Here is a 16420-nt window from a genome sequence, read left to right as displayed (position 1 = left end):
TTCTAGCAGTTCAGTTCACCTTTTAGGAGCTTCCCTAAATTACTGTTTTTGACAGTGTAAGTAAATGTTCTTGGAAACATTCTTGGTGTCCTGAATTAAATGGTTTCTCTTGGAGCTACATTTGGGTAAATTGGCTTACGATAAACTTAGTTAAATTCTGAAGGATTCATTGGCCCAAAAATGTCTCGAGATCTTTGATCATCAGGGCACCCTGAATTGTTTAATCACAAAATTTCAAAATTGTAGTCTTCTATTCCAAAGACTAAAACCTCCATGTGCCTGGAGGAACACTTTCAAGTCTCAGAATGAGATAACAAATATCTGCTTGTTTTACTTTATGCAATGGAAAGACATTGACAATTTAATCTTTGTTTCTAGTCAAAGGACTTGGTGAAGATCTACCCACCATTTGTGAACTTCTTTGAAATGAGCAAAGACACTATTGGGAAGTGTGAAAGACAAAAACCAAGGTTTCATGCCTTCTTGAAGGTATTGGTTTTTATTGAAGCATTTGTACTTCCTGGTCTTCTAATTCTCTTCTTTCTGAAAGGATAAGATGTCCTCGCACCCACCTGAGACCACTGACCGTGAATTCAAATCTCCCTACCTCTCCCTACTACCAAAGTCATGCTTTAGCGTTGAAGTTTTTAACACAATGTACAAAACTTTTGCCGAGCAGACTTTTTTAAATGGTTGCTCGGTAATATAGCTGGAATGGAAGGTTTCATCTAACAATTCAATTTTCCTTCCTCTGCTGAAAGATGTCAATCTCCTCTTCCCCCACCCCAATAGGAAAATGCCTATCTTTATTTGCACCTCTGCAACACCACTGAGAGAAGAACTTAGCACCATACCACATGTCCAATGTGATTTCATGGCCTTGATGAATTTGAAGTTTTTAAATAAGACCCATTTTAGCTTCTAAGATAAAGTTTTATTCCTCTCTTATTTTTCGCAACAGATTAATCAAGCAAAACCTGAATGTGGTCGGCAGAGTCTGGCTGAGCTGCTTATTCGTCCTGTGCAGAGGTTGCCAAGTGTTGCTTTGCTGTTGAATGGTACTGAGAATCTTCAAAATGTTTGTGGAACATTTAGGAATGCACATAAAATAATCTGGGTTGGCTAGAGCTTTAAATTAGTACCATATGTGTGTCAAAATCAATATATAATTAGACCAAAAAAGACCATTAGGGTATCTTCTAACTTCTTGAACATTTTTGCTGTGAGAAATAATGATGTACTGTATAGATTTTTGGCAAAGATATCATTTAAAAGTTAAAAGATTTAATGCATAAATCTGAAATTACTTTTAAGAATGCTCTACTGCTACTGAAAAGACTGAGACCTTTGAACATCACTTCAGTCGTTCTAAAATGTTGCGAGTTAGATCCTCTGATAGGAACCTCTGATTAGAAAGACTAATGTGGATAGTGTGTCTCATTAAAGATTGTCCTGTGACACTGACTTCTGCTATGTCTGCTTAACATCACTTGAATAAAACTTTTTAACTTCATAATTGTAAATGGCCAAATTGTTTAACTCCAATTTATCTTGTATCTAGACCTTCGGAAGCACACTGCAGATGACAATCCTGACAAAGTCAGTTTGGAAAATGCTATTGAGTTATTAAAAGAAGTCATGACGTAAGTTGTGATTTTGTTCTTATCCAACTTTTGGAACTTAATGCAAGATAGCCAATTGATTTGCAGGATAATGTCCACAAATTTCAATGCTGATTTACTCAATAAGTGGTAGCATATTGTTGCATTCTACAAAATGGGTGATTTATAAAAAACAATTCCTTACAATTCCTGTTCACTTCAAACACCTGATCAATGCAGATTAAAGTTTTTTTTCGCTATCTTGTACTCACTCTTGCATTCTCTATCTTGTGCTCACTTGCATTCTCTTATCTATCTTGTTTTTCTTTCTAGCTTTTTTTTAGTGTGCATTACACTCTCAAACATTACTCTTTCATCTTTTTACATGTGCATGCTTTCTTTCACTTGTGCGCATATTTGCTTTGTTAGAAGTTTTTTCTTCCTGCCCCCCGCCCCCCCCCACCGCCCAATCCAGTGAGTTTGCTTTCTCCTGAACCAAAACAGCAAAGGTTAAAAATGTCTAGGGCTTTTGGTTTTTAGAATTTTTTTTCCTGATTTTTGTTTTTTAACTGATGAAATCAGCTGTGAACAGGTTACAAGCAAAATGTATTTAGGTCAAAAATTAAATCAGAAAACTGGGTAAAGTTATTTGCAAAATATACAGACTCTCATTTGTAGTGCATCCTTTCATGTCCAAGATATCCAAAGCCCTTTACGGTCAATAAATTATTTTGGAAATCTTGTCACTTTTATTTAGGCAAACGTAGCAACTAATTTGTGCACAACATAGTGCCATCTGAAGTTGATGTAACTAACAGGGTAGATAAGGGGGAATCCGGTGAATGTAGTATTTTGGATTTTCAGAAAGCATTTGGCAAAGTGCCACATGAGATTATTACACAAAATTAGGGTTTTGGGATTGGGGTTAATATATTAGCATGGACTGAGGATTGGTTAACTGACAGAACAGAGAAAGTAGGAATAAACTGATCATTTTCGGGTAGTATGCTGTAACTAGTGGGGTACCGCAAGGATCCATGCTTGGGCCTCAGCTATTTACAATCTATATCAATGAGTTAGATGAGGGGACTGAGTGCAATGTATCCAGGTTTGCTGACCATATAAAGCTAGGTGGGAAAGTAAGCTGTGAGGAAGAAGCAAAGAGGCTGAAAAGGGATATGGACAGTTTGTGAGTGGGCAAGAACATGGCAAATGTGGAGAAATGTGAAGTTATCCACTTTGGTAGGAAAAATAGAAAAGCAGAATATTTTTTAAATGGAGAGATTGGAAAATTTTGGTATTCAGAGGGACCTGGGTGCCCTTGTGTACACCAGTTATTCGGGTACAGCAAGCAATTAAAGCAAATGGTATGTTGGCGTTTATTTCAAAGGGATTAGAGTACAAGAGTAAGGAAGTCTTACTGCAATTATATATATCCTTGATGAGACTACACCTGGAGTACTGTGTACAGTTTGAATCTCCTTACTTAACGAAGGATATACTTGCCTTTAGAGGGAGTGCAACAAAGGTTCACAGACTGATTCCTGGGATGGAAGGCTTGCCCTGTGAGGTGACATAGAAGAGGCTAAGCCTATATTTCTTTGAATTTAGAAGAATGAGAGGTGATCTCATTGAAACATAAAATTCTTACAGGGCTTACAGGGTAGATGCTGGGAGGATGTTTCCCCTGGCTGGGGAATCTAGAACTAGGAGCCACAGTCTTAGAATTATGGGTTGGTGATTTAGGACCGAGATGAGAAGAAATTTCTTCATTCAAAGGGTTGTGAATCTTTGGAATTCTCTCCACCAGAGTGCTGTGGATACTCAGCTGCTGGGTATATTCAAGACAGATCGATTGATTTTTGGATATTAAGGGATTCAAGGGTTATGGGGATAGTGCGGGAAGGTAGAATAAAGAAGAATAGAATCATAGAATCGTTACAGCACATTAGGAGGCCATTTAGCCTGTTGAGCCTGTGCTGGTTCTCTGCAAGAGCAACTCAGCTAATCCTGCTCCCCCGCCTTTCCCCGTAGTCCTGCAAATTTTTTTCCTTCAGCTACTTATCCAATTCCCTTTTCCACTATTGAATCTGCCTCCATCACCCTTCCAGATCATAACCATTCGCGACATAAAGATTTTACTCCTGTCCCCTTTGGATCTTTTGCCAATCATCTTTAAATCTGTATCCTCTGGTTCTCAATCCTTCCACCAGTAGGAACAGTTTCTCTCCAACTACTCTGTCTAGACCCCTCATGATTTGAACACCTTTATCAAATCATCTACGCTCTTAGGAGAATAACTCCAGCTTCTCCAATCTATCCACATAAGTGAAGTCCCTCATCCCTGGAACAAATCTTGTAAATATTGTTGAGGTCAAAGATCAGCCATGATTTTATTGAATGGTACAGCAGGCTCAAAGAGCCGAATGGCCTACTGCTCTTATTTCTTATGTTCTTATCAGCAATGAGGTGAATAACTAGTTGATCTGTTTTGGCGGTGTTGACACTGGGAGAACTCTCTGCTCTAAGTAGTGTGATTGGATTTGCATCTACCCAAACAGATAAATGTGATCTTAAAGATGACTGCAGCATTTAGATTGTAGACTCTGAGATAAGTGCCACCTCCTAAGCCAACCTGACAACTTAAAGAAGGAATAGATAAAATGCTGAAATTAGTTAATGTGCATCCTCAGTATTGTCTGTATACAGTGTAGCCTACTGAAAGTGTGCTGTACATCAATAATGCTCATTAGCCAAATAGAAACTGGCTAATGTTTTGAGCTTTGAGGAAACTCATTCTGGAATTTGTCTTTTGGGTGATGGTGATTGGTTGAACCTTAAAACTGGAAGGTTTAAAAATGCTCCATGGCTCTATTTGAAGACTTGCTTTCTGTAAGAAGTTGATGGTGCTAGTGATAGCATATCTAAATACTGCATGCAACATACAAAATAATCCTGTACATTTTGATCCCAGTGTTCCTAAATTATGGACAGACGGCTAATGCACCATACATTTTTCATTCATCTATTGCCATCTAAAAATAGTCCACCTTTACAAAAAAAAAGTATTCCACATCATTGTCCCTTTTCCACTTAGCCAGATATCAATACTGTTCCATTCTTTTCTGTAACTAATTGCAGTTTCATATTCATGCAAGTTATCTAATCCTTGCTTTGTTTTATGTAAAACTTTTGTCATTGCTTTTTAGGCACATCAATGAAGATAAAAGAAAAACTGAAGGTCAACGACAAATCTTTGATGTTGTCTATGAAGTAGATGGTTGTCCTGTAAGTACATAAGCTGCTAGTATGTATAACTACAAGTGCATCTTGTTTTTGGTTCTACAGCAATATTTGGGGATATCATCAGTTATGCCTCTCATTAATTTTGTATAATTTCCTACAATTCTCATTTAAAAATTAAAAATAAACTTCCAATGGATTCCAAGGAACTTTACACTGTGGTAGATCCACCTGCACGGATCGAGGGATCATGGACAAAGTTTGCACTTGTAACTGAAATATGATAGGAATGATTCAGAGCATGACACCTAATTTCATGTACGTTAATCAGCCATTTCAAAATCACCAACTTACGATGTTCCAATTCACAAAATTAACGTGGCAAATTTGTTTCTTATTCCTCCTGATGAATGATCACTTGATGCTTTACACCTTGAAACTGTAATTGGGCTTGTTTTAATGTAAGCTTTGGAAGAATAGCCTTGTTCGCTGTATTAAATTTCTTCCTGTTGCCTTTGAAACAGGCCAACTTGCTATCATCTCACCGCAGCCTTGTCCAGCGAGTCGAAACCATTGTATTGGGTGATGAATTGTGTGACCGAGGTGAACAAGTCACTTTATTCCTATTCAATGACTGTCTGGAGGTAAGAGCTCATTTGAGTTTTGAGAAAACAGTGTAACTGACTGTTACAAGTCAAATTATGCTTATTTATTATATTTGTAGATTTCCTTGCAAAATAAATTTCTGCATGTCAAGGATGTCTGTATGTTGAAAGGACACTAGTCCATTCCAAAAGTAAAAAGGCAAGATTTTGGTAATCTTGGTAATGTCCTAGATTTAATAGGTGCCATAAATTTCATGGTACTGAACATGTAGCTCAAGATTCTTTGCAGGGACAATCACTGCATTCCTTTGCAGCGTGTGTCATTTTGAACATTCAGAAGGCTGCCAATGATTGCCTGTATTGTTATAACCTTGTTGAATTGTCTTGCACCTGAAACTGTTTTGTTTGAGCACTTGACTTCCACACTAGTCACCTGTGGAGGAGCTTGCAAGAAACATAGAAAAACATAGAAACATAGAAAATAGGTGCAGGCGTAGGCCATTCGGCCCTGCGAGCCTGCACCGCCATTCAATGAGTTCATGGCTGAACATGCAACTTCAGTACCCCATTCCTGCTTTCTCGCCATACCCCTTGATCCCCCTAGTAGTAAGGACTACATCTAACTCCTTTTTGAATATATTTATGAATTGGCCTCAACAACTTCCTGTGGGAGAGAATTCTACAGGTTCACCACTCTCTGGGTGAAGAAGTTTCTCCTCATCTCGGTCCTAAATGGCTTACCCCTTATCCTTAGACTGTGACCCCTGGTTCTGGACTTCCCCAACATTGGGAACATTCTTCCTGCATCTAACCTGTCTAAACCCGTCAGAATTTTAAACGTTTCTATGAGATCCCCTCTCATTCTTCTGAACTCCAGTGAATACAAGCCCAGTTGATCCAGTCTTTCTTGATATGTCAGTCCCGCCATCCCGGGAATCACTCTGATGAACCTTTGCTGCACTCCCTTAATAGCAAGAATGTCCTTCCTCAAGTTAGGAGACCAAAACTGTACACAATACTCCAGGTGTGGCCTCACCAAGGCTCTGTACAACTGTAGTAACACCCCCCTGCCCCTGTACGCAAATCCCCTCGCTATGAAGGCCAACATGCCATTTGCTTTCTTAACCGCCTGCTGTACCTGCAAGCCAACCTTCAATGACTGATGCACCATGACACCCAGGTCTCATTGCACCTCCCCTTTTCCTAATCTGTCACCATTCAGATAATAGTCTGTCTCTCTGTTTTTACCACCAAAGTGGATAACCTGACATTTATCCACATTATACTTCATCTGCCATGCAATTTTCCCACTCATCTAACCTATCCAAGTCACTCTGCAGCCTCATAGCATCCTCATCGCAGCTCACACTGTCACACAACTTAGTGTCATCCGCAAATTTGGAGATACTACATTTAATCCCCTTGTCTAAATCGTTAACGTACAATGTAAACAGCTGGGGCCCCAGCACAGAACCTTGCGGTACCCCACTAGTCACTGCCTGCCATTCTGAAAAGTACCCATTTACTCCTACTCTTTGCTTCCTGTCTGGCAACCAGTTCTCAATCCACGTCAGCACACTACCCCCAATCCCATGTGCTTTAACTTTGCACATTAATCTCTTGTGTGGGACCTTGTCGAAAGCCTTCTGAAAGTCCAAATACACCACATCAACTGGTTCTCCCTTGTCCACTCTACTGGAAACATCCTCAAAAAATTCCAGAAGATTTGTCAAGCATGATTTCCCTTTCACAAATCCATGCTGACTTGGACCTATCATGTCACCTCTTTCCAAATGTGCTGCTATGACATCCTTAATAATTGATTCCATCATTTTACCCACTACCGATGTCAGGCTGACCGGTCTATAATTCCCTGTTTTCTCTCTCCTTTCTTTTTTAAAAAGTGGGGTTATATTGGCTACCCTCCACTCCATAGGAACTGATCCAGAGTCTATGGAATGTTGGAAAATGACTGTCAATGCATCCGCTATTTCCAAGGCCACCTCCTTAAGTACTCTGGGATGCAGTCCATCAGGCCCTGGGGAAATTGATGGGATTGAAGGCCGATAATTCCCAACACAATTTCCCGAGTAATAAGGATTTCCCTCAGTTCCTCCTTCTTACAAGACCCTCTGACCCCTTTTATATCCGGAAGGTTGTTTGTGTCCTCCTTAGTGAATACCGAGCCAAAGTACTTGTTCAATTGGTCTGCCATTTCTTTGTTCCCCGTTATGACTTCCCCTGATTCTGACTGCAGGGGACCTACGTTTGTCTTTACTAACCTTTTTCTCTTTACATATCTATAGAAGGAAATATAAGCGATAATAGTATAAAAAGGGTTATGTACAGGTATTGTTTGCTCTTGTGAGTTGTCTTCCTTATTTTTAGAGTTGTTTCTGTAATATCCTGGACTATGTTTACTATAGGCCCACAAAATAGTCAGGAACTAAATGCGTGAAAAGATGATGTTTGCATTTAATCCAGTAGATTCTACTAATTTAATTCCAAAAGCTGCAACAGGCAATAGGGGTCAAGTTCCCGCTTTGTGCACAATTGGGAAATTGCGACTAAAGTGCGCTGGTTAGGTTACAGTTCAAGTTTCTGCTGAAATTAATTTGTATGATCACAAACTTTAAACCTTCAATAAACCAGTGCAATTGGACAGTGTAATAGAGCATAATTGTTTTATTTCTATTAATCTGGTACAGTTTCATTAATGCAGCTGAAAATGGGTTTAACACCAAAAATAAGCACTTTTAAATGGGTTCAAACCTCCACCTAATGATTAATCTGATTTGAAATGACTTAACTAAAATAATAAAAAAACGAAACTGGTGCATTTAATAGGTGAATTGGTGTACACTAGTCAATTTCTTAGTAAATTAAATATTTTTTGATATGAAATAAACATTTTTTTTTTTTATAAGTGCAGCCTAAGAAAATTAGCACAATTTGAACGTTTTTGAGCCAGCGCAATGGACGAATTTCAACCTGGCGATGCGGTCAGTTTATGTGGGCGAGGCCTGATCGGGGTGAATTGAATTTTGGACCAGCATAAAAGATCGCGGAAAACACTGATATTAGTGGCGTAAACGAGCAGGAAATCTATCCCAATATTCTTAATGGGTATAAATTTTCAACTTTAAAAGTCAGGATAGTTATTAATAGAATGAACTGATTTTGTTTCAGTATGTCATATTGAACACTTTAAAATGCCCAGATTTATATGCTGCAGAGAGTTTTTATTTCGGGATACTAATAGGATTATCTTTTGCAGCCATGAAACTTCATGTAAAATTACCATTATTTCCTTAGTTTGTGGCCTCACACATTTGATATTGCCAACATATCTTTACAGATTGCAAGAAAGCGCCATAAAGTAATCAGTTCTTTCAAGAGTCCTCCTGGCCAAACACGGCCCCCTGCTTCCCTCAAACACATTGTGCTGATGCCTCTTTCCCAGATAAAGAGAGTATTGGATATTAAGGAGACTGAAGGTCAGTACAGATAATGATTTGAATTAATTTTTTTTATATTTCTTCAAAGCACATTTGGTTTCTTTTCTCCTCGTTCCCTCCGCACAATATGATTTTTCCCTTGTTGGTAAAGTCAACAACTTCTTTAAATTTTGGGTGCAAGCGCTTTTAGCAATCTTGGGTACATTTGTTTTGCCTGTACTATACTAGGTACACTTGGTCACCAAATCATGTATTGAGCTTTTATGCTTTTGTTTAAACTTTTATTAAAAAAAAGCTCTTTGGGTGGCCTCGTGGCACAACACTAAACCATACAGAGTAGATGATTGATTGAATTCCTGGACTCTTTTTGTCAGCAGTTAGCTACAATTAACTTTTGTGCTTTTTGGCTTGGAGAAGGAAAAATAAACCACAGGGTGCACTCGTGCGCGTCTCTTCCTATTGGATCACAACAAGATTGGGCTTGGCTGTGATCTTCCTCAACGTTGAATAAGTCACCAACACTTGTTATCTAGGTTCACAATGTCACAAATGCTCACGTGTATGACTAGCACTTATGGAACCATACCCCAGCAGGATTCAACATCGGGACAGTAGTTAGACAGAAAAAAAGTATATTTTTGATAGCAGTATGGGCAAAATTGCAGCTTTCAAGCCATGCTGTGCCACCTCAGCTACTTGTAAATCAACCACAATAGTTGCTGTTCCATGATGCTCTTCAAATGATGACTAGTAGACTTTATGATTTGTCCCAGCACCTTGTAAAGTGTCAGAAGCCTAAGTAACTAGTTCAGTCTTTACCAGGTGTAACTTCAGGAGGAGTGAATCACCCTTTTTATTGTTGAGCAGTGACTTAATACAAGTGTGAACAGAATTTTGTAGTCTTATTGGTATCCCTCATCAAGGTTACAGACCAGTGAGCTGTTGATATTGGAGAACCATGTTTTGGACAATCCCTGTAACAGCTGTACCAAAAGACACCAGAAAGCATAAAACTTGCTGCAAACTAGCTGGCATCTGTTTTCTTTTTCTGGGATTTGAAACTCACACCAACACGGTAAATTTGCTTTTGTAAATTAAGTGCCCTCTTTGTTTAATTTTTAAGTGATGATCATCTTCCACAAGATGTTATGACAAAAGGCAGTTAACTGAATTATACCACAACAGCATAGAACGATACAATTTTAAATTGCAAGCAATTCATAGAAATATGATAAAACATCAAACTTAATTGCATTAGTAAAGGGATATGATGACTATGCAGTGGGGGGGAAGCAGTTGGTGGAAGTGACCGAAGGAAGGGGACACTTATGAGCAAACACAACCAGAGCTGCAGGATGAAGTGTGTTTGAGAGATGCAGGAATAGTAGGAGTGGAAGAGAAAACAAAGAAGTGGTTACAGGAAGGGGCGCTTTGTTTTTATGCCTATGTGCAACCCAAGATCTCTATTATTGATCATCTAAAATTGGCTTTGAGGACATTTTGTATTTGGTCCTATCAAACTATTGTGTAATTCTCCTCCCCCCCACCCCGCTCCCCCTGCTTTCCTGGTCCTATTAGTAGGCAGAATTAGAATATTCTGACCAGTTTTGAGCACCCTTACTTTTCAAAAGGATGTAAAGACCACCAGATGTTACCACAGGCAAGCTTCACCAATGAAGGCAGATGAGAGCAACTGGGGTTCTTCACTGAAACGGAGAAGGTTAAACATCCTGGAATTTGAACTAAACAGTGGGGGACGGAGTATTTCCCACTGGTTAAGGAGTTAGTAACTAGACCGCTTAATAAGGTCTTCACAAAGAATGAAGGAAGTTGGGAGAATTTTGTTTATTGAGCAGTGACTTAATACAAGTGTGAACAGAATTTTGCAGTCTTATTGGTTTCCCTCATCAAGGTTACAGACCAGTGAGCTGTTGATATTGGAGAACCAAAGGAGGGAGAGAGAAAACAGGGAATTATAGACCGGTCAGCCTGACCTCAGTAGTGGGTAAAATGATGGAATCAATTATTAAGGATGTCATAGTGCATTTGGAAAATGGTGACATGATGGGTCCAAGTCGGCATGGATTTGTGAAAGGGAAATCATGCTTGACAAATCTTCTGGAATTTTTTGAGGATGTTTCCAGTAAAGTGGACAAGGGAGAACCAGTTGATGTGGTATATTTGGACTTTCAGAAGGCTTTCGACAAGGTCCCACACAGGAGATTAATGCGCAAAGTTAAAGCACATGGGATTGGGGGTAGTGTGCTGACGTGGATTGAGAACTGGTTGTCAGACAGGAAGCAAAGAGTAGGAGTAAATGGGTACTTTTCAGAATGGCAGGCAGTGACTAGTGGGGTACCGCAAGGTTCTGTACTGGGGCCCCAGCTGTTTACATTGTACATTAATGATTTAGACGAGGGGATTAAATGTAGTATCTCCAAATTTGCGGATAACACTAAGTTGGGTGGCAGTGTGAGCTGCGAGGAGGATGCTATGAGGCTGCAGAGTGACTTGGTGAGTGGGCAAATGCATGGCAGATGAAGTATAATGTGGATAAATGTGAGGTTATCCACTTTGGTGGTAAAAACAGAGAAACAGACTATTATCTGAATGGTGACAGATTAGGAAAAGGGGAGGTGCAACGAGACCTGGGTGTCATGGTACATCAGTCATTGAAGGTTGGCATGCAGGTACAGCAGGCGGTTAAGAAAGCAAATGGCATGTTGGCCTTCATAGCGAGGGGATTTGAGTACAGGGGCAGGGAGGTGTTGCTACAGTTGTACAGGGCCTTGGTGAGGCCACACCTGGAGTATTGTGTACAGTTTTGGTCTCCTAACTTGAAGAACATTCTTGCTATTGAGGGAGTGCAGCGAAGATTCACCAAACTGATTCCCGGGATGGTGGGACTGTCCTATCAAGAAAGACTGGATCAACTGGGCTTGTATTCACTGGAGTTCAGAAGAATGAGAGGGGACCTCATAGAAACGTTTAAAATTCTGATGGGTTTAGACAGGTTAGATGCAGGAAGAATGTTCCCAATGTTGGGGAAGTCCAGAACCAGGGGTCACAGTCTAAGGATAAGGGCTAAGCCATTTAGGACCGAGATGAGGAGAAACTTCTTCACCCAGAGAGTGGTGAACCTGTGGAATTCTCTACCACAGAAAGTAGTTGAGGCCAATTCACTAAATATATTCAAAAGGGAGTTGGATGAAGTCCTTACTACTCGGGGGATCAAGGGGTATGGCGAGAAAGCAGGAATGGGGTACTGAAGTTGCATGTTCAGCCATGAACTCATTGAATGGCGGTGCAGGCTAGAAGGGCTGAATGGCCTACTCCTGCACCTATTTTCTATGTTTTCTATGAAACGTCCAATGAGAAATAGAATCCATAATAGTTTTTAAAGAGAAGAAAATATTTGTAAAAGGAGCATTTGAAAGTGATGGGACAGGGCAGGGAAATTGGACTGACTAGAGAGCCAGAACAAGCACAATGGGCCAAAATCCTTCCATGAAGTCAAGGTCCCAAATTTGATCCCTGGTCTGTGCTGAGATAGATGGCCTCAGTTAGGGTAGTACGATTTGGCCTAAAAATCCCTGTGTCAGGCTGGGGGAAGTTGCCAGCATTCTGTTTCTGCTTGGTATCCAGTGACCCCATTAAGTTTGGTTATAACTTATTGGGACTTGTCTATGCTATCCCTTTTACGAAATAGCCTTCATACTCACTTACAAATGAATGATAGGGAATCAGTGATGGAAAAATTTCCCAGAATCAGGATATGTCTTTGACTCTGTGGTACTTGAAGTGCTAATTTTGTAGATGTGCCGATTATGTGCTACAGATTATCAAAGATTTACTCTTTCTACAATTTTAAAGCAGTAAAGTACTGTTTTTACCATCGGCAGAAAATCAAATTGGAGAGCAGTGAACATGTTAACTAAAACTACATACATTTTCTACCGAATATCTGTCCTCAATTGCATGATTATGATTGATTGCATTACAGATTGCCGCAGTGCGTTTGCCCTGGTGGTACGACCTCCAACAGAACAATCAAACCTACTGTTCAGTTTCCAATTAATAGTGGAAGAGCCCAAAAAGGATCACTGGTTAAGGCTGCTTTGTCGACATGTGGCAAACACCATTTGCAAAGCGGATTCAGTAAGTTGAGAGAGATTTTGATGGGCATCTCCTGAGAATAAGGGGAGAAACTAGTATGATCTTTCTAAGTGCTCATCAATCAGTAACTTGTTCATATGAAAGGTGGCTACCGATATCTTCAATGCAACATGGCCTTTCAGGTTTGATATATTGCATGCAGTAGCGGCCATGCTGTGACACAAGATAACATTTAATGTAGTTAAAGTTGAGAGCTGAGCTTCATGAGCTTGCCATCCCATTATAAGCCTGATAATGAGGGTTTATGCATTTTATTTTTTATAAAGCCATTCAGTTCAAACTTCTGCGTTTTGTTGAGCAAAATTAAGTAAAGAAATGTTCACAGTAAAAACACAAGTGTATGTATCTTTGTTTTGTTCATTTTGTTCATCTTGAGCAATGGCTAGCATTTAAAGTATTAATAATTTACAATAAATATAACATTTTTTAAGGCATAAAAATTCCACAGGAAAAGTGGTGTAACCGTAGCTAACAAGAGAAGTTATAGTATTAGATCAAAGGAAGAGACTTATAATGTTGCCCAAAAGAGCAATAAGCCTGAGGATTGGGAGGATTTTAGAATTCAACAAAGGAGGACCAAGAAATTGATGAAGAAAGGGAAAATACAATGAGAGTAAAATAGTGAGAGACATCGAAACAGACTGTAAAAGCTTCTGCAGGTATGTAAAAAGGAAAAGATTAGCAAAAGTAAATGTGGGTCCCTTACAGGCTGAGACACGAGACATTATAATGGGGAATAAGGAAATGGCAGAGAAATTAAACAAATACTTTGTCTGTCTTCACGGGAAAAAGACTCAAAAAAAAAAAAAAATCCCTGGAAATATTGGTGAACCAAGGGTCTATGTGAGAATGAGGAACTGAAAGAGATTAGTATTAGTAAAAAAAAATAGTACTGGGAGAGAAATTAATGGAACTGAAAGCCGATAAATCCCCTGGACCCGATGGCTCACATTCTAGGGTTTTGAAAGAGGCGGCTATAAAGATAGTGGATGCATTGATTGTCATTTTATAGATTCTAGAAAGCTTCCCGCAGATTGGAAGGTAGCAAATGTAACCCTGCTATTTAAGAAAGGAGGGAGAGAGGATTGATTAACGGACACAAAGGAAAGGGGCAATGCAGATACTGCTATCGAAGACGAGTGTGATATTCTGGATGAAATAAATATATAGAGAGAAGAAGTATTAAAGGGTTTAGCAGCTTTGAAAGTAGATAAGTCCCCAGGCCCGGATGAAATGCATCCTCGGCTGTTGAGCGAAGTAAAAGAGGAACTAGCAGAGGCCTTGACCATCATTTTCCAGTCCTCTTTGGATCTGGGCATGGTGCCGGAGGATTGGAGGACTGCTAATGTGGTACCCTTGTTTAAGAAGGGAGAAAGAGATAGGCCGAGTAATTACAGGTCTGTCGGCCTAACCTCAGTGGTGGGAAAATTATTGGAAAAAATCCTGGAAGACAGGATAAATCTGCATTTGGAAAGGCAAGGATTAATTAGGGACAGTCAGCATGGATTTGTTAAAGGAAGATCGCGTTTGACTAACCTGATTGAATTTTTTGCGGAGGTAGCCATGAGGGTAGTGCGTACGCTGTAGTATATATGGCTAAGCCTGTGTTGTTGCCGATGTGCAACGACCACCCCACGTTAAAAGAACTCGCGCACCGGCATCTTCCACTCCGTTAACATGAAGTTCAGGACCTGAACGTCAGGACTCTCGTGGACAACCCCAACAACGACAGGCCAAAACGCCGCACCGCCATAGTTGCCCGGAAACTTGGATGCTTCGATATTGACATCGCCGCCCTAAGCTAGACTCGGCGGGCAGGGGAAGGCCAGCTCAAGGAACAAGGTGGAGGTTCCACCTTCTGGAAAGGCAAACCAGAAGAAGAACGCCGCCTCCATGGAGTCTGCTTCACCATCAAAAATGAGATGGTTGACCGCCTCAAAGACTCCCCCTGCAGGGCTAACGAACGCCTCATGACTCTTCAACTCACCCTATCCCAGAACCAGTGCGCCACAGTCATCAGTGCGTACGCCCCGACACTTGATGCAACAGATGAGGCCAAAGAGGGTTTTTACGCCAACCTTGAAACATCCCTAGCCTGCGTCCCCGCAGGCGACAAACTGATCCTCAGTGACTTCAATACCAGGGTTGGCAAGGACACAAACCTCTGGGGGTGGGGGGGGGAGGGGCGTGATTGGCAGAGAGGGGGTAGGGAAAGCCAATTCCAGTGGTACCCTACTCCTGACAAAATGTGTGGAGCACAAACTTGTCATCACCAATATCTGTTCCGCCAGAGGGACAAATACAAGACATTGCGGCAGCACCCTTGCTCCAAGCACTGGCACCTGCTTGACTATGTCATCGTACGAGTCCGGGATTGCAAGGATGTGCGCATCACCCGCGCCATGACTGGAGCCGACGACTGCTGGACGGACCACCGCATAATCCGATCCATCATCGACATCAACGTAGCCCCAAAGCTGAGGGAGCAGCAGAAGCAGTGCCGCAAAAAGGTCAATGCCAGAGCGCTTTCCTAACTAAGAGAGCCCTATACAACCAGCGCCTCTCAACTAACCTGGTGTGCCTTGACAATCCCGAGTCGCAGAATGCCCACAGCGCTTGGTCTGCCCTCCAGGCCTCCATAACTAGTGCCTGCAAAGGGATACTCGGTTACTCAACCAGAAAGCACCAAGACTGGTTTGATGAGAATGATCAGGAGATCCAAGAGCTAATAGATCGCAAGTACAGGGCGTTTCTGAGCCTTAAACAACAACCCAATGTGGGAACAGCAAAACAGCATTATAGACGGCTCAAGGCTGAGGTCCAACAAAAAACCTGGGACCTAAAGAACAGTTGATGGATGAAGAAAGCACAGAAGCTGGCTGACAACCATAATGTGCGAGGATTCTTCATCGCAGTCAAGGCCACCTACGGGCCAAACACTCAAGGCCCCACCCCACTGCTGCCCAAGAACGGGGAAACCCTCATGAAGGACACTGAGACAGTCAGGGCCCGCTGAAGGAGCACTTCAAAGATCTCCTCAATCGAGACTCTGCCTTTGACTCGAGTTTTCTCGACTCCATCCCGCAGCATGCTACCTGCCACCACCTTAGTAAGACCCCAACGCTGCACGAGGTAGAAAAAGCCATAAGACAGCTTAAAAACAACAAGGCCACGGGTGCGGACGGACTCCCTGCTGAGGCATTGAAGTATGGCAGAGAGGCACAGCTGGCACGAATACACAACCTCATCTCTATCATCTGGAGGGAGGAGAGCATGCCGGGGATCTGAGAGTTGCAGTAATCGTGCCCATCTTTAAAAAAGGGGACAAGTCCGACTG

At 41.1% G+C, this 16420-nt stretch overlaps 1 protein-coding gene across 9 annotated transcripts in view; it reads left to right on the top strand.

The window, feature by feature from the left end:
• The window catches only part of ect2 (epithelial cell transforming 2), a 95503-nt gene that overhangs the window by 49548 nt on the left and 29535 nt on the right, over window positions 1–16420 (top strand). For all 9 annotated transcript variants that reach the window (XR_011593656.1, XR_011593653.1, XR_011593654.1 and 6 more), the window contains 7 exons: window positions 379–489; window positions 962–1058; window positions 1562–1643; window positions 4811–4889; window positions 5369–5488; window positions 8808–8946; window positions 12911–13065. Coding sequence is in view for 4 of the 9 variants with exons in the window: in XM_070883518.1 (XP_070739619.1) it covers window positions 379–489; window positions 962–1058; window positions 1562–1643; window positions 4811–4889; window positions 5369–5488; window positions 8808–8946; window positions 12911–13065 (783 nt within the window). In the remaining 5 variants the exon portion in view is untranslated. The remainder of the gene's footprint in view (window positions 1–378; window positions 490–961; window positions 1059–1561; window positions 1644–4810; window positions 4890–5368; window positions 5489–8807; window positions 8947–12910; window positions 13066–16420) is intronic.

This window comes from Pristiophorus japonicus, chromosome 6 (genome assembly GCF_044704955.1).
Source record: "Pristiophorus japonicus isolate sPriJap1 chromosome 6, sPriJap1.hap1, whole genome shotgun sequence".
NCBI lineage: Eukaryota > Metazoa > Chordata > Chondrichthyes > Pristiophoridae > Pristiophorus > Pristiophorus japonicus.
Note: the sequence above shows the minus strand (reverse complement) of the source record. Positions and strands in the feature narration are given on the sequence as shown.